Source organism: Onychostruthus taczanowskii, unplaced genomic scaffold (genome assembly GCF_017590055.1).
Source record: "Onychostruthus taczanowskii isolate IOZ18803 unplaced genomic scaffold, ASM1759005v1 scaffold51, whole genome shotgun sequence".
In the NCBI taxonomy this organism is placed as follows: domain Eukaryota; kingdom Metazoa; phylum Chordata; class Aves; order Passeriformes; family Passeridae; genus Onychostruthus; species Onychostruthus taczanowskii.
In genome coordinates, this window is record NW_024502680.1 from 4,575,279 (window position 1) to 4,598,706 (window position 23,428).

General features: G+C 48.6%; 1 protein-coding gene across 4 annotated transcripts in view; it reads right to left on the reverse strand.

The window, feature by feature from the left end:
* Nucleotides 1-13,352: 13,352 nt before the first annotated feature.
* Nucleotides 13,353-23,428, reverse strand: part of RYK (receptor like tyrosine kinase) — a 59,868-nt gene continuing 49,792 nt past the window's right edge. For all 4 annotated transcript variants that reach the window (XM_041416377.1, XM_041416376.1, XM_041416378.1 and 1 more), the window contains exons 11-15: nt 22,244-22,376; nt 21,366-21,475; nt 19,146-19,305; nt 15,304-15,440; nt 13,353-14,383 (exon numbers count right to left, since the gene is read on the reverse strand). In XM_041416377.1, coding sequence (XP_041272311.1) covers nt 14,272-14,383; nt 15,304-15,440; nt 19,146-19,305; nt 21,366-21,475; nt 22,244-22,376 — 652 coding nt within the window. In that variant the 3' untranslated portion in view covers nt 13,353-14,271. The remainder of the gene's footprint in view (nt 14,384-15,303; nt 15,441-19,145; nt 19,306-21,365; nt 21,476-22,243; nt 22,377-23,428) is intronic.

Consider the following 23,428-nt stretch of genomic DNA (forward strand, 5'->3'; position numbering starts at 1 on the left):
AAACCTTGTCTTCCACCCAGCCTTATCAAGGGCCTGGCGCAGCGTGCCCGGATGGGAGGGGAGCACATCATCCATTTGAGTCCTTCCCATGTGCTCTCCCACAGGACACTCTCAAAGGAAAACCCTGGAAGGCATTGTTCTATTTTGGTCCAACCAGGGCATCCAGCACAGCTCCTGTCAGGAGAAGCTGGGATAGAGGAAACGGCTCCAGGAGAAGGGTGTGACCAGAGGGGCCCGGGGGCCCATGGGAAACAGAACTCAGCAGCCCAGGGTCCTGGTGCCAGTTTGCAGGAGGTGTTTGGCTCTCTCAAAGCACTCTGAGCTGGTGCTGGTGGCAGCTGGGGTCTGGGAGGAATCCTGTGCCATGTGGAACCTCAGCGGGCAGCCGCCACCATGGGGCACAGCCCAGGGGGAAAAACTAGCACAAAGTCCAGACAACTGCAACCACATCGTGCCCATCCTCCTGGAGCACCTGCCCAGGGTTCACAAAACACTTTAAACACTTCACATCGCCCCCACAAAGGCTCCCTCCAGGAGCTGGGGTGGCAAGAGGGATGAACAGTGCCATGACTCAATGTGAGCCAGGCCATCTCCTCTCTGCAGGAACATCACCAGGATGGCTGGAGAGCAATGCCTGGAGGGAACAGGAGCAGAGGAACAGAGCACTGGGAAGAGCAGCAGCTGCCACCAGCAGGCTGAGAGAGACAGGAGTGTTCACCTGGAGAAGAAAAAGTTTGGGGAGACCTTACTTCAGCCTTTTGGTTCTTACAGGGGCTAAAAGAGAGAGAAAAAAATTTTACACAAGAAAATAGCAATAGAATAAGGGGAAAGGGTTTAAAACTAAAAGAGAAGAGACTTGGATTGCATAGTGGGAAAAAATTGCTCCCTGTGAGGGAGGTGAGGCCCTGGCACAGGGTGCCCAGAGAAGCTGTGGCTGCCCCTGGATCCCTGGAAGTGTCCAAGGCCAGGCTGGATGGGGCTTGGAGCAACCTGGGCTAGTGGAAGGCATCCCTGCCCATGGCAGTGTGTGGAATGAGATGTGCTTTAAGGTCCCTTTCAAAGCAAACCATTCTGTGATTCTACAAAAAGCCCAGGGTGAGATTTTTCACAGAAAGCTGCAGTGAACACCCCACCCTACCAAGGCAGCCACTGTGCCCACAGAGCCACAGTGTGACACCCAGCTCTGCCCTTCTGGCTGGGCTCTGAGTCACTGCAAGGTCCTCACAGCTCAGGAGACCTTTTCCAGCACCTTCTCTGCTGCTGAGGCCCTTTTTTCTGCCCCCATGGCTCCCTGGATGGAGACCCCTCACTGAAAGGACATGGTCCAGGGCAGCACACGGTGACACAGCAGCTCAGCAAACACGTGGCTCCATCCCAGGGCATGGTGGGGACAGGTGACAGGCAGCCACGCCACCCTGGCACTGTGTCACCAGCTCTGACATTTGCTGCTCCTCAGCTCTCCCTGCATATCCTCAGTGGTATCTGAATTTCTCCCAAGTCCAGCTCCCCGCTCACACCAGGAGGACTGGTCTGGATGGCCATTCAAGGTCCCTTACAACCCAAACAATTCCATGATCCCCTCGTGTGTTCCCTGCTGGGTGTGTGACCTTCAAAATATTCAAATGTTTTGCTCTCACCCAAGTTTTCCTCTGTCTTCCAGGCTGAAGTTTCAGCCCTGGTCGGTGCATCCCATCACCACCTCCCCTGAAGCACCTGCACAGAGCCCCAAGCCTTCTCCGGGCGCTCCTCTTCCACGGCAGAGCTTTCCAGGAAAAAGCTTAACCGAAAATCTCTGGCGACGTGGACTTCGGCCAGAAAGAAAGCAACAAGCAAACATAAAAACATCAATGAGGCCCATCAGCATTTCCACTAAATGCCAGGGGTGAAGGAAAGAGGAAGAACGAGGGTTTGTTTTCATTCTCACGGGGTTGCGCAAGAGCCGCAGCCCCACGTGCGGCGGAGCCCACGCCAGCCTTTATCTCCCTCGGCAAACAAACCACCGGCCGCTCCACGGGAGGATGTCCCACAGCCTGGCCTTATCCCGAGCACACGGAACCACCCTGCTGAACCGCCCAGCCTGGAGCCAGGGATGCCAGCAGGCCACGGCCTCTCAAGGTTCTGCGGCACCAGGGAGGTCCCCAGGCTGTGTAGGTGACACCTGCCTGCTCTTCCCAGCCCAGGTGTGGCTGTCCTTTGTGCTGCTGGGCTGCAGGATCCCTCTGCCAGAGGCAAGCTGATGACCTCTGTGTGATGGGGGAGCATCCTTACTGCCCTGCTCCCAAGAGCCAGGGAATCCTCAGGGTTGGGAAAGTCCTTTGAGATCACCAAGTCCAACCATCAACAAGCACCAGAGAGTTCACCACGAACCCATGGCCTCAAGTGCCACATCCACACGTTTTGGGAACACTTCCAGGGATGGTGACTCCACCATTTCCCTGGGCAGGAAGAAATTTTCATAGTATCTAGTCTTCTTATGGAACAGCCCTGGACACAGCAGCAGGAACAGGTGACCCAATGCTGTGCTGGAATCCTGGGGGGCATTCAGGAAGCAAAGCCAGCTTGTTCCTGGGGATTCCACACCTCGCTGGAGTCAGAGGGTAATGCAGACGTGTTTTACTCTGGGTTCTGACATTCCTGAGAGCTTAGAAAAGGTGCATGAGAAACCTGCCAGCCCTCTCGACCCCTTGCTGCTCCCTGCCAGCGTTGGCTCAGGTGCTGCCATGCAGATGCTGCTTTGTTTGCCCAGGGCACGTGGAGGAGCTGCCACAGTTGTTGGAGCTGTTCCAGGTGCTCCCACCTTCTCTGGGCCTTGCCCAGGCCCCTGCCCAACAATTTTGTTGTTTCTGGAGGCCTCCCCACAAAGGGTACAGCTCCCACCCGTTTGTTTCCTTCAGGCTGAGCTCAGAGCATCACTCCTGCTTCCCTCTCCCAGCACATCAGCCACCTGCCTGTGTTTGGACAAGCCAAGGAATGAGGCTCCCAGGGCTGCAGCGTGCCAGGCTGGAACGTGCCACCCACAGGGACAGCTTGGCACAAGCTGCAACGGGGAAGCACAGTTTGAACACGTCAAGCAAGTTCACGAGCCTTTGGTGGCATCAAACCCTCTGCAGTGGAACCAGGATGCAACCCAGCAGTGCAAAACTATGGAAGGACTTGAGCATTCCCTCCCCAAAGTGCGGCCTAAGGGCTTGGGGAATGTTGGATCTCTTTGGAGCAGGGGGGCACACACACACAGCTGGGTTTACAGCTCATTTGACAGCTTTGCATGACTCAGTTACAGAGGAATTTACCCTAAAGATCCCTGATGAAGGAAGTCCTGGGGTGGGTGGGATGGCCACAGCCACATTTTCAGAGGATTCACAGGGCAGGGAGAAGAGGCTGCTTTGCACCACATCCCACCAGGATTCACCCACAGGGGCTGCACGTTCCAGGTCCTCCTGTGCCAGGAGAAAGGGGTCTCTGCCAGCCTTTTTACCCTCATTTACCTTTAAGGACCACCTGGGGCAGCCCCTGGCAGCAGTCCCAGGGCATGTGTGTTTTACTCTCCAAAAGCATCCCTTCTCCATGGCACGTGCTCACCTCGCTGCTGGTATAGGCAGAACAAGCCTGAAGCATCCTAGGGATGGAATTCCCAAAGAAGGAACTCATAGTAGCCCCAAATATGTCTTGACAGCAGAACTCACTGAAGGGGGAACCTCAGGACAAGCCAGCCCCTCCCAGGACACATTCCCCTTATCCTTACAAGTACCATCTGCTCCAAGCAAACAGACTTGGGGAAGCTTTTCCTGTGATTTCTGAGCTGCCCTTTGCAGCTCCTGGGAAGGTTGTGGAGGCCTGCAACAGCAGACAGAGCAGCCCAGCAAAGTGAGTGACTTGACTTCATGCAGTCATGGAATGGTTTGGGTGGGAAGGGACCTTAAAGCTCATCCTGTCCCACCCCTGACTTGGGCAGGGACACCTTCCACTATGCCAGGTTGCTCCAAGCTCTGTCCAGCCTGGCCTTGGACATTCCAGAGATCCAGGGGCAGCCACAGCTTCTCTGGGCACCCTGTGCCAGGGCCTCACCTCACTCACAGGGAGGAATTGCTTTCTGACATTTAATCTAAACCCACTCTCTTTCAGTTTGAAGATATTCCCCATTGCCCTATCACTCTATCCCTTGTCCAAAGTCCTTCTCTGGCTTTCAGATACTGCAAGACCACAATCATCCTCTCTCCTCCAGGTGAACAATCCCAGCTGTGCCAGCCTTTCCTCCCAGCAGAGCTGCTCCATCCCTCTGCTCACCCTGCTGCCTCCTCTGGACTCTCTCCAGCAGCTCCAGCTCCTTCCTGTGCTGGGCCCAGGGCTCGGGCAGCTCTGCAGCTGGGGCCTCACCTGAGCAGGGCAGAGGGGCAGAATCCCAATCCCTTTCCTGCTGCCCACACTGGGGATCAGCCCAGAGCAGGGGCGTTCCTAGGCTGCACAGGGAAAGAATGAAAACTTGAGATTGGAAAATTAAAACCAAGCCCTGAGCAATTAATCGACACTTAGAGCTGCTTCCTCCACCATAGGGCCTCCCAGATTACCGTATTTTTGCAGTCAAACACAAACCATTTCCTTCTTTCCTGTGCAGGGGGTGCCCAAGCTCCGGGCAATGCTCAAGGATTGACGCGTTACCGGCATCTGCGCCATGCATGAAGGAAAACAGTTTCCCTCCAACATGGAAAAAAACCCAAAACTAATTAAATCTTTTTAATAGAATGACATTAATGAAGATATTTTCCCTATTAGAGCCCATTTGTTTTCCAGGTTTTGCTTCTTCAGGGCTGGCAACTTGCTGCAGCACCTTGATGAGGTGTCCACATGAGGACAGGACTCCAGACCCCGACATTTTTAAAGGAGCAAATTCAAGCAATGCTAAAAAAGCCCTGTTTGGCAGTTTTCTGCTGTTTTCTGTGGCTCTGACATCCAATCTGTGGTGGCTGCCACAGGCAGCAACATCAGCTCACCAAACCTGGGCTCTGGCCCTGCAGCCACCTGGGACAGGAAAACCAGGAAACCCTCAGGTTCTGGAACCCCAAAGACCTGCCCAGCACCAAAGTCAGGTGAAAGAAGCCCAAATGAACTTTGGAAGTGGTACAAGATGTTGCTCCTGGCTGAGGAATGTACATGGGGGGGCCAACAAGCTCCACACAGGGGTCTGACCACCAAGGCCCTTGGAACCTACGACTTTGCTGCTAGCAGCCAAGGGAAGGGAGAGTTTCTGCTCCAGGGAACTGGAGGAAAACACAAACCTGTCACCAATTACTGTCAGATGAACTCTGCCAGGACACAGGAAGGAGATAAAAAGAAGTGGCAGCACTCAAGCTTCCTGCAAATCCAGAGCATCTCATCAACGACTCGCTAGGAGGAAATATACTTGTGGGAGTGGCGGCTGCTTAATGTGCTCTCCCACCCACCTCTCCTTCCTATGGCTCCCAATTTCCCCCATGGGAACCAGCATCTATTGAGCAGACATGTTGAGAAATAGGATATTAATTCCCTAAACAGCAGAGTTTCAAACTGCTCTGGTCCAAATTAGGCAGATTTTGGGAGGGGATAATGGTAAGAGATTCCTGTGTTTCAGTGATCGTGGATCCAGGCAGTCTGGTCCCACACTCAGAAGCACCACCTGACAATACATGTAAAAACTGTTTTAATTAACTTAATTTTTTCCTTAAAGCTCATAGATTTCAAGATTAGAGACACACACCCAGCATGGCTCGGGCTACCCAAAGGAACAAAGGAGCTTTAAGAGAATTATGTGTTTCTATAGACTCAAAGACAATATCCACAAGTCCCTTCTTGCAGCAAAACCCTGTGTGTACAACTTAGGGCATTAAGCTTTTCATTATTAAAGTCTTTTTTCCTTGTTTGGGAGTCATGCTGAAGCTTTCCAGTATGGATAATTGTCCACAGTGTGGGGCACTCCTCCTTACACCAGTGTTGCACAAGGGAAAAGGACAAATCTAACACCTGGGTCAGGAGCTGCATTAATTTTAATTTATCCCTAAAGACTTACTGTAATTCCAGTGCTCCCTGACAACTCACTCCTCAGCAAGGAACTGAATGTGAGCTGCTGTGTGGAACGGATCAGAGAGGGGAAAAGAGGACAAATTTCACGGCAGTGATAGGTAAATCCAGAGTTTACCCACACCAGGAATTGTTTGGGTGTTTATGGTCCCCTGGCCCTTTCTGTGAAGAAATGTTTTCCTAATATCCGACCTAAACATCCCTCAGTGCAACCTGAGGCCATTTCCACTTGTTCTCTGGGAGCAGAGACCAAACTCCCCCAGCCCCACCTTGCTATCAGAGTGAGAAGGTCCCCCCTGAACCTTCTTTTCTCCAGGCTGAGCCCCCCAGCTATCCTTCATCAAACTTTTGCTCCAAAAATTACTGGCACTGATTTTTAACATCCAAGGGAATGGGATTGTATCTGGTAAGCAAAATTTGAACAAGGAGCAGAACAACAACATCTCCTCTGAGGGTCCAGGAACCACACCGGGGTTTGGGAGGAGAAGCCACTCCAGAGGTGGCCCCAGCCTGGGTGACCAGACGTCTTCAGAGCAGCAGCAGCAATGCCAGGGTGGTTGGTTCTGTCCCAGGAAGTCCTCCTGTTTCTTGGAAGCAGCATTCCTGTTGCTCCCAGGTAGAGCTTTCTGGCTGAGAGTCTTTGGAGGACGCATTCCAAAATCCAAGACTCTGACGTCCCGCAGCGCTGGCACCACGGCGGGACTGGGGAGCAGCCAACACCATCCCAGGGCACCGGCACTGAGGATCCAGCACAGATCCCCCAGGGCACAACTCCCTGCAGACACCCAAACCTGGCTCTGACGTGCGATCCTGTTTTCCCAAAAGCTGAGCAGAGCTGGAACTCACAGCTCTTCCCAGAATCCACGCTCTTTGTTATATCCCAACGGTGCCAAAACAAAGCTAGGAATGGCCTCTGCAGGCAGGACCAAGATATCCTGAGGTAACATGACGTTGGAGATGGAAGGACTGACATGACATCACCTGAAGCTCCACTTGTCTTCCAAGAGCAACAACTGGGATTTCTGCTGGATGCTGGCACTGAAAACACCTTTTTTATGGAGACAGCCCTGATTCCTGCATGAGTTGCTGGCATCACTCAGGCTACAAAGGAGCACTTGTAGACCAGCTGAGCCCACAACTCAGCTGCCAGCACCATCCTGCTGGAGAAAGGCTCAGACCAGCAAACTTTTCAGTGGGTTTTCACCATCCCTTCATGGTTTTGTAAGAGCTCAAGGCCAATGGCCTCCTCAGCCCCCAGTAAACCACCCCTTTGCTTCAGAAGTAAAATTCGGTAGTTAATCTACAATGGCACCCTATGGAAGTGCCCCTTGGAGATGCAGCACAGGTTTCCCACTCCCATGAATCCCACAGAAGCTGCCAGCAATTCCCTCTTCCCATGTTTAATTTCCCCTGTTAAATGACAACTAACAGGATGGAAAAGCCCTCCAGGATCATGGAGTCCAACCCCACCCAAGCACTGCCAAGCACACCTCTAACGATGTCCCCAAGTGCCACATTCCCACAGCTTTTAAATCCCTCCAGGGACAGGAATTCCACTACTACCCTGGGTAGCCTCTTTCAATGTCTCACCACCCTTTTGGCAAAGAAATTTCCCCTAATATCCAATCTAAACCTGCCCTGGCCTTGCTTTCCCACCATTTTCTGATGCTCCAAGAAATTCTTCAGTGAGGCAGCCTCAGCCACCATTTCTTTCAAGATTAAATACAAATTTATTTGTGGGATTTTTTGTGTGGTTTTTGTTTTTCATTGTTTTTTTCCTCCTGTTTTTCACCCCCTTTTTCTTTCCCTGCCCAGCAGGACTGCAGATCCACCCCAGTTTGGTCACTGGTACAGACCAGCTCTCCCCTAATTCCACACCTGGTCCTGTGCATCAGCCAGAACATAACCTGGGTTCTTCCTGAGGGGTGTCCTATTCAGTTGCTCCATGAAACGTAAAAAGAGATGCTCCAGACACAACATTTACCAACACAAAGCCTGAAGCCTCCTGTCAGGCTAACATAGCAGTTCTTCCTTGGTATTTGACCATCTCCCTGCTTGGCTCATCCTTTCATCATGCCCATGGTATCAATATCCTCTTTCCACAGCAGCTTCCTGTCTCCCCACCTCCTAAGACTTTGACATGTCTGCAAAGACAAGTTTAGTAGCTCCACTTCCCTGCTCCTTCCAGCCTTTTTCGTCAAATGCTATTTTCACTGTCCTTCAATATTTCCTAGACACCTGTTCCCGACCTCTGTCCCACTTGCATCACCACAGACAGACAATGCATTTATTTTTCCTTGTAGAGCTTGAATCACGCCCAGCATGGCACTTCCCCTGCATGGAATCCCAGAATGTCAAGAGTTGGATGGGATCTTAAAGCTCATCCCATTCCAGCTTCTGCCATGAGCATGGACACCTTCCACTAGCCCAGGTTGCTCTAAGCCCCATCCAACCTGAACACTTGCAGGGATGGGATAGCCACAACTTCTCAGGGCAACCTGTGCCAGGGCCTCACTTCCCTCACAGGGAACAATTTCTTCCCAATATTCCATCTAAACCTACTCTCAGCTTGAATCACTTCCCTCTTATCCTGTCACTCCAGTTCATGACAAAGAGTCCCTCTCCAGCTTCCCTGCAGTCCCCTCAGATCCTGGAAGGCTGTTCTAAGATCTCCACACAACCTTCTCTTCTCCAGGCTGAAGCCCCAACCTCCTCAGCCTGACCCCAGAGGGGAGGATTACACAGAGGTGTATCCACCCCTGGGTTTCTCCTGGCTCAGACACAAGGCTTGGAGGGCAGCTCTATTTACAAGTCCCACCAGCTCTGCTCCATTTGGAAAGGTTGAGAACAGCTGGATTCTCTGTGGGCAAGGGGCTTCAAGAACCAAGCAAGTGTTGACCCAAGGCTGCCTGGAATGAAGTGGGACACACAGGGCCTGGGCTGAGCAGTCTCAGGACCAGGTAAGATGGAAAACAGCTTTTATATGTCGGCTGCAGCACTTGATTTGCATCCTGCACAGGCTACCATATCTCAGGCACATCCAGAGGAGATTCTGACTGGCTTTCATCCAAGTTTTGCAGCAGAAATGCACACAGCACTCACAGCTTCAGCTTCCAGCATTCTCCAAGTCTATTCTAGAGGCTGAAGCATCACAAATACATTGGAGCCACTTCCCCTGACTTCCACCCTCAGAACAACTGGCTTTTCCAGGGCCTGGGATCTGCACAGAACTGGGATTTCAAACCCATTCCAACAGTGAAAATGTCTCGTTTGAAGGTGTTGGACAGCTCCAAGAGCAAGCCTCAAGTGCCAGCCTCTGCTCTGCATCTCTCCCACTTCAGGACAGGTCCCAGACATCTTGTCATCTCCAGGGTGATGTGAGCAGAACCACACAGATCCTTCTCTTACCCGCTGGTTCCAGTCTGATCCCATGAGCCAGATTCCTTGGGCTGGGGGACTCTTGCAGCCCAGCCAGTGCCGGGGTTTCAGGTTGCCTGCTCTGTGTTTTGGCTCCACAATGGATGCAAAGCAAGGCAAGAGCTCTTGGATCCCAGAGGATTTCAGGCTGGGGGCAGAAAGGAGGGAAAGGAGGAGACAGGATGATGATCCAGCCTCTCCCACCCTAGGAATGCACAGAAGCTGGCATATGAATCAAAAACACACTTGGGGATGTTATTTTGTTTAACTTTGTCTAATTCTTGGATTTCGTAGTGGAAGAATGTTTTCACTGGAAGCTTCTGCAAAGCCACCATGTCTGGCAGCAGGACATCAAGCTCAGCCATGTGAGAACATGCCAAGCTCTGCTGAGTCCAACAATCAGTGCCAAATCAGGCCAAAAACTGACCCAAAACACCCCCCAAATCTTCCAGCCAGATCTTGCCTCCTGCTCAGAGCTCCTGCACAGCAGCAGAAACCCCTTCTCAGCAGCACTTAGATGTTGCTCCAAGTAAGACCCAGCCTGAGGTCAGGACAGGCACAGTACATTCCCTGCAGGAACAGGGTGAGCCATCAGGAATAACGCACATTTCCTCCACCCCAAAAACACTCCCTCTCTGCAATGCCACTTCCATCTGATATTTGCAAGGTACTCCCAGAGCAAAGGTAGTTCTCCACATCCTCACCTGTGAGGAAGCAGCAATTACCAGGAGCATGACTGTGTGGAGCCCAGGGATGGCTGCAGGAGTGTCCTTATCTGGTTGGAAGAACCTGGATGTGCCAGGGCATTAAGTGCCTCACTCCCCCAGCAGCAGCTCCACAGATTCCAGCTGCCAGGCTGACAACTTATCAGGCATTCTGTGGTGCCAGTGGAGCTCCCTGGATCCCTCACACCAGGTTCAGAGCTCTTTTGTGTATTTTAAGCACATTTCTTTAATTTCTTCCAATGGCTCTTCGCTGAAATTCCTGTGCTGAGATCAAACAGCATCCTGTGATAATCCACTGGCACCAGCAGGAATTCAACTGACAGACAGGCATTTCTCAAGCTAAATTACCACAGCCTCAAGAACTCAAAATCCATGGGTCATTTGCACATGTGTTGTGCTGAAAAAATACCTGATGTGAGGCACAGAACACTCCAAGGGCAGTGCTTCCCAATGGGATTGCATGGACACTCTTCACCAGGTGCCAGGCGAGAGTTTTAACACTGGCATTTGGATTGGTGATTTTTTCCTCCTTGTTGTTTTAAATCTTCCTTTTCTTTGAAATTATTCCTATCCATCAGTTACCACAAAAAAAAAAAAAAAAAAAAAAAAAAATTCAATGCCCTGACAGGAATTCCACCATTTTGGCAATATTTCCACTTGCCTCTGACAAGCAGCAGCTGACCTTTCAATGCTGTAGTTTAGAGCACACAACACATGAGTCTTTCCAGACAGAAGAGCTGGAAGCCTTCTCAGATCCCCCAGCACAAAGGTTGTTGAACACTCTGGGGTGCTGATTCCAAGTGTCAAACTCCAGGGAAGAAAATAAATAAAACAATGTCACCTTTTCATTCCTACCTTCTTTTGCCATGTCAGCCCCACCCTTTGCTGCCAATCTGGACACAGCTACAGTGGGAAAAAAAGGACTTAAGGCTGAACAAGGAAAGTGTTTTTATCCTCCAAGGTGTCTTGAGATACATGGAAAAACCACAGAGCAGCCATTCTCCGAGTGTTGTTTTCCAGGTGTCCTTCATCTCCCTGAACACCTCCACAGCTCTCAACCCATCACTTAGGAAGCCCTGTCTGCTCTCAGCCTTCTCCTCTCCCCATGGTTTGATCCCTCTCTTCACTCCAGAGTGATCACTCCTCCATCTGAATCCACTCAAGAACTCTGTCCTCAAAGAGAATCCCATCCAACCCTGTCCTTCAGCTGGCTTCCCACCTAGGCCACTAACTTAATGCTCAACACCTCTTGCCTTTTACTCCTTCTTGCCTCATTTTCACTTCTGGCATTACCCTCCCAAGAAAAAAAAACAAACCTGGGAGCCACAATCTTCTTCTTTCGTGTAACTACAGATTTCTGTTCTTCATCTCCTTGCCTCACCTACCAGTCACGCTCCATCCAGCTCTTCCCAGGGTCACACTGAGACTTCTCCACGTACTTTAAGACTAGAAGTTACCAACTATGTTCTTCCAGGAAGTCTGGCTTTCCAACCTTCTACTCACGTGATCTGCTCCTCTAGAGTTTCCCCAAAAGCCCACAGAACTAAGATACAGCACATGCAGCAAAATCCCTGCAGTAAAGCTATTTGCAGTCTCAGGTACAACAAATTCCTGCAAGGAATCTACTCAAGGTAGCTCTGCTATAAGCAGAATGCCTGTCATCAAAGCATTGAATCATTAGGGTTGGAGAAGACCTCCAAGATCACTGAGTCCAACCTCTGACCACAGCCCACCATGCCCAACAAACTGTATCATCAAGTGCCACATCCACCTCCTTTCTGAAGACTTCCAAGGATGGGGACTCCACCACTGTCCTGGGCGGAACAGCTGGCAGCCTCATCCCTGTAGATGAACCCTGATTAAACGAAAGCAAATTTCCAAAATGAAGAGTTGTATCTGTACCCTAACCTGTGCTGAACCACTTCCCAGTCTGTGTGGATGAGGGCAGGGAGAAGCAGCCCAGGGAAGGGAAAGCTGACGCATTTCCCGCTCCCACAGTTCCGAGTCGAGCAGGTTCAGGTGCAGCACATCCCTGAGCTATGTCCAGCCCAACGTGGTCAGATGTCACCTGTGACACCCCTGGGGTGTGAGCAGAACTTGCACAATGCACATCCTCTGTGCATGTGACTCTGCCCTGGGCACACAGAAGAGGTGGATCATTTTCACCCTGGGCTGTTCTCCAACCTCACTTTCAGAGCTGTGATCCCCGCAGATCCTGTTGGAACACTGACCTGGATGTCAGGAACTGCCACTGCTGACTTCAACACCCACGTCACTGTCAAGTCCTGCCACTGGTACCAGTTCCCCAGGTCAGAACGGAGAGACCACACAACCAAAGCCCTGCTGGTGTCCCCAGACTTAGCCACTCCAAACTCAACCAAACAAAACCAGTTCCAATTCTGTCAGGCAAGCACAGCCCATCACAACATGCCCAAACTTGAGCCAGCAGGAAAATTTCCTTCCAGGATACAGCAAGACTTGGGTCACTGGCCACAGGTTAACAGACAGGAAAGCTCTGGTGTTTTGAGGGACACAGACCACACAAGGCTCTGCCTCATGTGACACTAATTAGAGAGGATTAATTGTCTTCAGCAAGGTTCCCAACTCTGGAAAGAACAGAAGCTGCACATCCTCATGACCCAGGCAAATCCAGCTGCTTGTACTTGCACTGCAGTCTCCTAAAACACTCTGATGGCTCCAGAGCCTGTCAGGGCAATGTCCCACCCCTGCAGTTGCACAAACACTCGAGGCAGCAGGTGCTCAGCTGCAGATGGTGAGACAAAAGGCAACTTTTCATGTCCCACACTGTGCTGAAACACAACCCTCCTCATGGTGACACCAGGCAGAGGATGCAGCCTACAGTTCACCAGGAGACGTCCTGCAAGTAACTTTGTTACATATGGAAAAAGCTTGAATCTATCACACATTTTTGCTGAAAAAACATGTTCAGTCCTCTTAAGCAATGTTCAAAACAACTTGGGGTGGACTGGATCTCTGGGTTAAGGAAGGCAGCAGGATAATACCTGAAGTCTCAGGAAGCAGTTCCACTGCAGGCAATCCACTTTCTCTTCCTGCCAACTCCAACCTAACCACCACCACCACCAACCTGCACAATCCACACACAGGGCAAGGTGAGGGACCAAGCTTTCACATTAGGTGTAATAGAAAAACATTCTTTACTCTGCAAGTGTCTTTACAAATATATATTTATATATTTAAGCCCATTTCAGGCCATAAAAGCCCATAAAAAACAACCAGTACCTTTTTGAACAAGAGAAACTGCTGGGCAGAAGCCTGAGGTGACAGACTCCCACACAGGGGCTGCTCTGGCGCTTCTCTGAAGGCCTTTAGTTAGCACATAAAACCATCTCAAAAATCCTTTGATGTGAAAGGAGGGGCACCATTCTTACCCCACTTTCACCACTCTGTATGAGGTAAACTGGGATCACTTTTACATCATCGCTTTAGAAAGGAGATGTTGTATCCTGAAGACCAGCTTTTCCAAAGAACATTTGTGAATGGGTTAAAAAGGTAAGATGTGTGGATCCAACCATAATGTGCTGTTGTCTCAAAATAGAAGAAGTTGATACTAAAAAGCTATTCCAGATACATACAAGTACAAACACTAGAGCTGGTCAGAAAGATTCAGTTTCAACATTTTTTTAAAAGCAGGGAAAATTTTCTGCAGTGTTTTTTTTCATTTCCCCTCTCCTCACTTTTCTACCAGTTCCATAAACCCTTCTGAAAAAAATCACGCGTCTGCTGTCAGAGTGCAAAGTCCATCCAAATCTCATGTTTCAGTTCACTATCTCTACACTTTACAAATCCTGATGGCAAACCAAAAGGTCTCAATTTAACTTAGCAAAAGTGATATCTAGAAAATATTCAACACCAAGAGGTCTTACAAAAAAAACTTGAGACTACTAAGGCATTCTAAGGCACAGTGTTTTGGAAGAAGTGCTTTCTCCCTGTAGTGTTGCTTTATACACATCATGTGTGCGAGTCCAAGGGATGCATGGAGCTGCAGATGGATGCCATGGCTTCTCCCAAGGAGGGATTTCCATCTTCTGCTGCTGTTTCACACGTAGGCTCCCAACGCTGCGTGAAATTCAGTGAGACATTGCACCAGCTGCTGAAACTTGGGTCTCTCCTCAGGATCTAGGGCCCAACAGCAGGCCATCACAGCAAACCTGCAACACAAGAGGCACATGGAGCACAGGGAACCGTGTCAGCCAGGCAACCCAGCAACAACAGCCCCAGCCTGAAAGGCAAAACAGCATCTGCCACTGGGAAACTGGCTGAGCCACCAGAGAGAGACAATGAGCCCTGGATCTTATGGTTCATAATGCTGAACAGCTCCTTCCAAGGATGGACACCTGGAATGATGAGCTAAGGGGCTGTCACCACAGGTCCTGGCTTGATTTAGGATATAACCCATGGCAATCCAGGAAGGAGCAGTACATAGTTCACTGGAAATTGCTCAACTGCTATAAAAGCATGGAATGGTTTGGGTTTGAAGGGACCTTGAGGTTACCCAGTTCCACCCCCTGCTAGGGTCAGGGACACCTTCCACTAGCACAGGCTTCTCCAAGACCTGCTCAGTCTGGCCTGAAACACTTCAGGGATGGGGCAGCCACAGCTTCTCTGGGCAACCTGGGCCAGGGCCTCCCCACCCTCACAGGGAGGAATTCCTTCCTAAGATCCCATCTAAGCCTGCCCTCTGGCAATGGGGAGCCATTCCCCCTTGTCCTGTCACTCTACCCCTTGTCCCAAGTCACCCTCTAGCTCTTCTGGAGCCTGTTTAGGCACTGAAAGGGGCTCTAAGGCCTCCCTGGAGCCTTCTCTGATCCAGGCTGAACACTCCCTGACTGTCTCCAGAGCAGAGGAGGCTCCATACATCAGAATATCTCCACGGCCTCCTCTGGACTCGCTCCATCAGCTCCACTTCCTTCTGATGCTGGAGACCCCAGAGCCAGAGCTCCATGAGCAATGTTTACCCCAAGCAGAACAAACAGGCCAGGAAAGGCAACCCCGGCTCTCTCTTTGGGCAGCCTGGCTTAACACCCCAAGCACAAACCAGCACCTTTCTCTCCCCCACAGAGGCACTCACAGTTCATCGGGGCAGTTGATGGGCTGAGCTATTCGATAGCCATCCTTTAAATAAGCTGCCATCTCGAAGGGGTCGATGTCCACGTAGGGGGTCTGTCCCAGGGTCATCAGCTCCCACAGCGTCACCCCGAAGGCCCACTGCAAAGGAACAGTGCAGGCATTAACACAACATGCTGAACCCCCAAGCTCCTCCAGCCAGGGCACAAAACCAGCTGTGAGGAGGACTAAACACAGTAAGAAAGCTTTACATAAATGCTCTATATAATCAAATTCAACACGTCTGTCGCTACTGGACACGAAGTAACACAACGCGGACACGATGCTCTCTCGAGGTAAAAAAGGCACTTTTAATTTCTGACTCCAACGTTTATAGATTTCCAAAAGTGACAGTGGATTGGAGGGTGACTGAGTCACCTCTCCAATGACACGGGACAAACCAACAGTTCATCAAATTTCTCTTCCTCCATAAAAGAATGCAAAGCAGCAAGTTATTCACAAAAAGTGTGTGAGAAAGTTTGTTACAAGAATGTAAACATCAGAAGGCTTAGAAAAACTTAAAAATCAGGGTGACATATGTCTTGAACTGGGCTAATTAAAAATCACAGAACTGCTGTTAAATTGCCCAGAGAAGCTGTGGCTGCCCCATCCCTGGAAGTGTTCCAGGCCAGGCTGGACAGGGCTTGGAGCAACCTGGGCTAGTGGAAGGTGTCCTTGCCCATTGCAGGGCGTAGGATCCAGATGGTCTTAAGGTTCTTCCCAACACAAACCAACCTGTGATTCCACAAAGTTAAACTAAACTTAAAATCTTACTCCACTAACATATCAGTGCTAAAAATCATGCAATTTTTAACATGACATTACAGAACACTTAAATCTCAACAATACTGAACAGTGAATGATTGTCTAGTACAAAACTGTTGGGTTTTTTTAACATTTTACTTCTTCAAAATGCCTCAAAAATCCTCAAAAAAGTCTGCAATATTCAAAGGATCAGAAATGAAATTGTATTTTTTTAATTCCGAATCATCTGTATATTTGGAGAGTATGTTCAGGAATAGGACTCAGGGAAAAAAAAAAAGATTTCATCTCAGTAAACCTGACAGCACAATCAGCATTCAACACATTCAGCTGGCAACCCTTGCCAGAAGGACCTTAAAGTGATGAAAAATCCATCTATGAATCCACACACAAGCAGAGTACAAGGAAAATGATTTATTATCTGGTATCCAGAGACCCAGGAGACCAAACAGAGATGGGGCTGATACTGCACCCTCGTGACTCACTACTCAAGCTACACATCATCAGTCATTAAAAAGGGGCAGACTCATACAAGGCTCACATGAATCTTGTTTTAACCAAGAGAAATCCCACCCCTGCTTTGACCCAAGCCCTTAGGGAAGGGATATTTTCAGGTGGGAAGGGCAGAGGCACAGATGTGGCCCCGCTCCAAACAGCCACTGAAGGAAATAAAGCCCCTTTTTAGCTGCAGTGGAGAAGAGTGCTGAGGGACAAGGGGTGATCATGAAGACGAGACAGTGATTCAAGCAAAACCACTCTGGGAATACAGCTGTTCTAATTCCATAGGTAGCTGCACAAAAATGGCATGAAGAGATGCAGAGTTTCATGTGCAACAGCAGGAAAAACACGGAATTAAGATTCAGCAGGAATTGTGGTTTGTTTTCCTACACTCTGGCTGACTGATAGAGCTGTTGGCAGGGGAGCAACACATTATTGGGAAAGTTTCAAGCCAGCAAACACATTTGAAAGAAAGTAATCCAAAAAGCAAGCCTGGAACACATCCCCTGGCATCTCTGCAGACACAGACACTGTTTGTACCAGACTTCATCACCCGTTCCCTGTTACATGCAATGGATCACTGGGTTTGTTCCTACCAAACCCACAAAAACATCTGACATCAACGTTTTGTGAAAGGAGTCCAGGTAGATGCAAAGCTGATATTTTAGGGCACATGGTGTTTTCTACACACAGAAAAACTGTTCATTTTTGAACTCTACAAAACTCAGATGGCCACGTGTCTGCAGTTAGAATTGAGTGTTAAAAGGTGGATGGCATTTATCCCTAAGCAATGAAGAAAGTACTTCTGGTTAAAATGGGCTGGAAGAGATGCTGAATTGCACTGGAGTTTTCAAAAATGGTTACAATAATCCTAAAAATTAGGATTTACTCATCCTAATAAAATTCCACATCTCACTGCCGCTGTTACATAAGCTTTGATTTCCTAGTTCTCACAAACAGTAATTGCTTTCATGTCCCAGATTTTTTTTAAAAAGTAAGAATGAAAAAACCACCATTTGATTGGGCTCATTTAGCTCTCTAAAAACATGCTTTTACAGGCAACTTCCATTTCCTCTTCTGTCTTCAGGTTGGATCTAACACAATTTCATTTCCAATGAATACACATGTGGAGCACAACTGGCACCTTCCCTTCCTTCCTTCTTTTTCCTGTTTACATAGCTGCAGCACTAGAACAGAGATCATGGAGGGAAAAAAACAACCAGAACTTCTCTAAAATTTCCCAAACTGGCACTAGACCACTATCCTGGAAGGGATGCATCCAAGAGAACAGGCTGAGGTCACTGCAACACTGCTCTTATCTCTGACAGGTCACTTCAGCTGGGAGAGGTTCCTGGCCACTGGAATGAAGGCATCCTCTGGAAGAGCTGGGATTTGGGGGACTATGGGCCACACAGTCAAACACCAGCTCCTGCTAATGCTATCCTGATGATGTTATCCTCAGCTCACTCGCATGTCTCTGAAGCACAGGGATGTCTGGGAACAGCCAGTGTGGATTTATCAAAGGAAGCTGTGCCTGACCAGATCTGTGCTGAGCACACAGAGCACAAGGTGAGGAATGGATGTCCACCTTGACTTTCAGAGCGTGCTGGGGCACTGAATAGGATCCCCAGGGAATGGGCACAGCCCCAAGGCTGCCAGAACTCTAGGAGCATTTGGGATTGTTGGGGTGTCGTGTTCAGGGCCAGGAGCTGGACTGGATGATCCCTGTGGGTCCCTTCCAACTTGGAATACTTTATGAAAAGCAGACTAGTCCCAGTGCAGCTCTGTGTTTGACTGTGTTCCCTGTCAGTGCTCCCAAGGGAACAGGGAGCAAGGGGCACTCCTGCTGTGCACAAAGGGCCCGACTGATCCCTGAACCACCTGCCACAAGCAGCTGATGCAGGAGTGGGAGTAGACACGCTGCTCTGAACAAGCCACTGTTACCTATCCAGTGCCATGATCCCCTTTCTCCAGCTCTGGGATCCCCAACGTCAGAAGGATGTTGGAGCTACTGGAGTGAGTCCAGAGGAGGCCACAGAAATGCTCCAAGGGCTGGAGCATGCTCTGCTCTAGGGTCATCTGGGAGAACTGGGGGGTTCACCTTGAGAAGGCTCCAGGGAGACATCACAGCACCTTCCAGTGCCGAAAGAGTCTGCAGGAGAGCTGGAGAGGGACCTGGGACAAGAGATGCAAGGATAGGACAAGGGGGAATGGCTGCACACTGATAGAGAGCAGCATTAGATGGGATATTTGGAAGAAATTGTTCCCTGTGAGGGTGGTGAGGCCATGGCACAGGGTGCCCAGAGAAGCTGTAGCTGCCCCTGGATCCCTGAAGTGTTCCAAGCCAGGCTGGACAAGTCTTGGAGCAACCTGGGCTACTGGAAGGTGTCCCCGTCCATGGCAGGGGGTGGAATTAAATGGGCTTTAAAGGTCCCTTTCAAACCAAATCATTCTGGGATTCTGTGATTCTCCAACAGCTGAAAAAAGAGAAAAATGTCTACCAAAACACATTTCCGAAATGTAAGGGGAGGGGGAAAAAAACCTCACCACATCACTAGCACTGGAGAATTCATTGTTGACCAGGCTTTCCAGGGCCATCCAGCGGACGGGCCTGTTCTCGTTGTCCCCCAGGCAGTGGTAGTCCATGGGGAACAGGTCCCGGGACAGCGCGTTGTCCGTGATCTTCACCTGCAGGCCGTCGTCGATGCTGGGGCACAGAGAGCAGCAGTCAGCAACCCCAGCAGCCTCACAGCAAACAGCTCTGCCCAGCCCTAAGGTCCACACTCAGCATCTCACTGGGGACTGCTAACCCACCTCTCAAGCACTGGCTCTCTCCTGCATCAAGACACACTTACTGTGTGATTAGCAAATATTATCACAGCACCAATTTACTCCGTGCCAACTGATAAGAAGTAGAAAAATCAGCAGGCTTGATTAAACAAAACCAAACACCAGTGCAAAAAAATACCATTAAAGCAAACAAGTAACTGCCTCAAGTTACTACTGCTCTTTTGGAGATCCCCTATCAGAGCAATTAAACACTGTAGCTCTAGTACCTCTGTGGCAATAACGAGGCAAAGATCTCAGCAAAGAAAGAGCCAGTAATATCTTTAACCAACCAGTACCCTTTGTGGTCCAAAAGCATGTCTCCAATCAAGCCATCTGCTGAAAAACTGTTTATTCCCTCCACAACAGATATTGAAGCTTGTCAGAAGTAGGGTACTAAGGAAAACTGACTTTAATCAAGAACAGATGACTCAAAATAGCATAGAGAATTTGCCCCTCTGGGGTGTGATTCAAACTCTTTGAACTTAAAACTGTGTGTAATAAAGTTCAGTGTTCTCATAAACAGCTGACTTCAGAATATGGCAAAGATGTTGGTTTCAACACTGTATGACAAAAATACAGAAGGAACATTGGGGTGGGGGTATTATAACAAACGGGTTTTTGTTGTCTTCTCATCTTGCCAATTATTTATTTTGATGAGAAAAATGAAATATAAATGCTCTGTGTGTTTCCCTCTTTACTATCCCAGATACATATTTATTTTATTTCTATGCACTTTTAGGCCAGTTCATTATCCTCAAAATTTACACAACAGGAAATTTCCTATCTAGTAATTTTTAAGAGTTTAGAGAAATTCCTAGAAGACCTGTTTGAAAACAAATGCAATGCAAAGGGCAATTCCCCAGCAATTAGTGAGCCCTGACTTGTGTAATTCTCATGTCCACTGTAATTAGACCTGGCTGTGCCACGGGCACATGAGACCACAAGCATTTCCTCCCTTAAACCTGCCAAGATCACTGGAATCTTGGCTCCCTTCCCAAAATTAGGACATGGGTCTCATGCACTTTCCAGCCTTTCACCACCCAGAGCAAACTTGGGGAACAAAGAGGGGCTGGTGGAACAAAGTCCTTCAGTGGACCTTGGCTACTGGTACCTCTTTCTCTTTCCAAACATAAAGCTCCAGCTGATGTCCCTGATGTTTCTGATCTCTATCTCCTGTGGTCCCACGTCCTCCTCAGTGTGCTCAGCAGTGAGGAAAAGTAATAGAAACTAGGAACAGGATCTGTCAGGAGCCCCATCACACTGAGCATCCTTATGGAGCACAACAGCAGAGATGGTGGTCACTGAGTGACTGGGTTCCTAGAAGGCCACCAAACACCTCCACCTCTACATTTTGGAGTGTATTCCAGCCTGAAGATGTTATCAAACCCCTCTCTGGTATTCCTGCCATTCCAAAGCACATTTCTATCTATCTATCCATCATTTGGCAAGTAAGAAATCTACCAATGAACAAAGTCTTCAACTCAGTTTTTAAGGAGAAAAAAAATGAAGAAAACCAACTTCAAACAAAAATCTATCCATTGATAAACTGTCAAAGATATTCCAAGTTTTTATTAAAGTTGAAGGGAAGCTTTAACTCTTTTCAAGCCTTTGAAAAAGTGATACACAAACCCAGCTGAAGCATTTACAGAGAGGATGTTCTGCATCCTTTAGAACCACAGCTCCTGGCTCCCCTTGCTTTGGAGGAAAACAACTTCACTGACTACAGCAGTGACCCCAACCCTGCATTTTGAAGGGGAGCTCAGGCTGAGTGGCTCCTGGCTCCCCTTACTTTGGAGGAAAACAACTTCACTGACAGTGAAGTGGATATTGGGGAATATTTATTGACAGAAAGGATGGTCACAAGCAGTGACCCCAACCCTGCATTTTGAAGGGGAGCTCAGGCTGAGTGCAGGGAGCTGCAGAGGGGACAGTACTTACACACAGTTCCTTGCAGCCAGGTCTTTGTGGATGACCTCCCTCCTGGCCAGGTAGCTCATGCCACAGGCAATCTGGATGGCCATATGTACCAGATCCTGCTGGGAAATCGCCTGCAAGAGCCCAGAGCAGCAGCCATCAGCCCCTTCAGCCCAGTACCTGCAGGGTTACTGTGTGTCCCAGTGTCCCCTCCCCTTCCAGTCCCCACACACACAACCACCTACGGGCACTCATGATAGTGCCTTTCTATATTTTAACTTCTTTTTTTTGCCAAGGGAAAATACTTCCATCTTGCAAGTGCCTCACTCTTTGTACCTACTCTGACTGGAAGTGGACATAGGCAAAAATGGTCCATTTTACCCCTTCCCACAACTTTTTCACTTTGTTTCCCTGGAAAACAGCTCATTTCCAGGCAGCAGCACATTCAAAATCTTCATTGCTCTCCAAAACAAGTATCAAAGACCGTTGCTTCAGCTCCTTTTGCAAATTCACAGTCCCATCATAATTAAAATCTTGCATGTATTTATAGCTTGGGATACCAAAAGTAGTATCAGTAAATCTGAAATTTCTCCATACACGACTTTCCTTAATTTAATCCACAATTTTCTCTCATTGTTGCTATAATTTTGGGATACACTGATTGAGCTCCTACCCTAAATGACAGGTGACAGCTTCCTGCACTCTGAACACCCAGGATAAACAGCCAGGAATGCTTTCCCGGTGGGAAACAAGGCAAACACTTGCTGGGGAGCCACCTCTGCAGCTCTCCTGCCATCACACTGAACAGGAGAGTGCCACAAGCATTCCTCTGGTGGCCCAAACTCAGGCACCAGAGCAAATGGAGGTTTCATGGGCACAAAGTCCCACATGCCCGAGGGTACCTGAGGATTGTTGGCCTCCACCAATTTGCACTGTCGCAGGAAGAGTTTAAGGTTCCCCCAGTTCATGTAGGGCAGCAGCACCATTGGTTTCTCTCCCTCCTCTATACAGACATGAGTGATAGGCAGCAGATTCCTGGAAAACAGAGAAATTCATAATGTTATGGAACTGAAATTTATTAAAATAATTTTGATTCCTAAACACAGTAATAAAATCAATTCAACACAGAAGAGAAGCATTTAATCTTGTATTAGGAATTGCAGAGCACAAGGTGTCCAATTAACTGAAGCCCTAGAAAGTATTTTTAATAAATGAAATATTTGACCAGTTTCCCATTGTGAAGAACCCTCCAAATGTTTTCACTTGGTCCAAGAGGGCTGACATAAATTGTTGTGAATGCAGGTGAATACACAGAAGTGCTATATCCTAAACTGGGAGGTGCAACATTCTAAATCTATTACAGATATAAAATATATACTTCCACTACAGCAGTTAAACAAAAAAAAAGTCAGAACATCTGACTGTCTGATCTGCTGCAAAGTGACAGAACATAAAATTTTAGCTTGGAATCAGCCACTTTAAGGGCCTTTCCAAGCCTTTTGTGGCTCAGGTAACCCCCACACTGCAGTGTCTCTGCACATCTTCCTTAGAAGAAATATAATACATGATCTTATATATATCAACATGTAAATTCATAGAAACGCAAACCAAACTGGACACAGTTTCAATTTCCATTAATCACTTTTTAAAATACCTGTATTTTTCATTGAAAACCATTAGTAAAAGTCATCAACAACTTACCATTTTTTAAATTTTGAATTTTCTTACTCCTTCCTGAAAATTTCTCACAGCCAGATGTCACATCTATGAGCTCTGGAGACCCATGAAGGTCCCAGCTTTATGGGCAGTGTAGGGAAGAAAAGATTTTTGGACTTTTTTTTAAAAAGCTTGACTTATAAACGGGAGTACAACAGCTCATTTGGAATGACGAGAGCAGGGCAAGTTAATTTTGTTTCTATTTTAGGATGTTTCACCAAAAACCTGCTACTCCTGTATTTTAGGCACGGTCTTTATTATATAAGGCTGGGAATGTCCAGCCTGGAGAAGGATCCAGGGAGACCTCAGAGTCCTTTTCAGTGCCTAAAGTGGCTCCAGGAGAGCTGGAGAGGGACTTGGGACAAGGGATG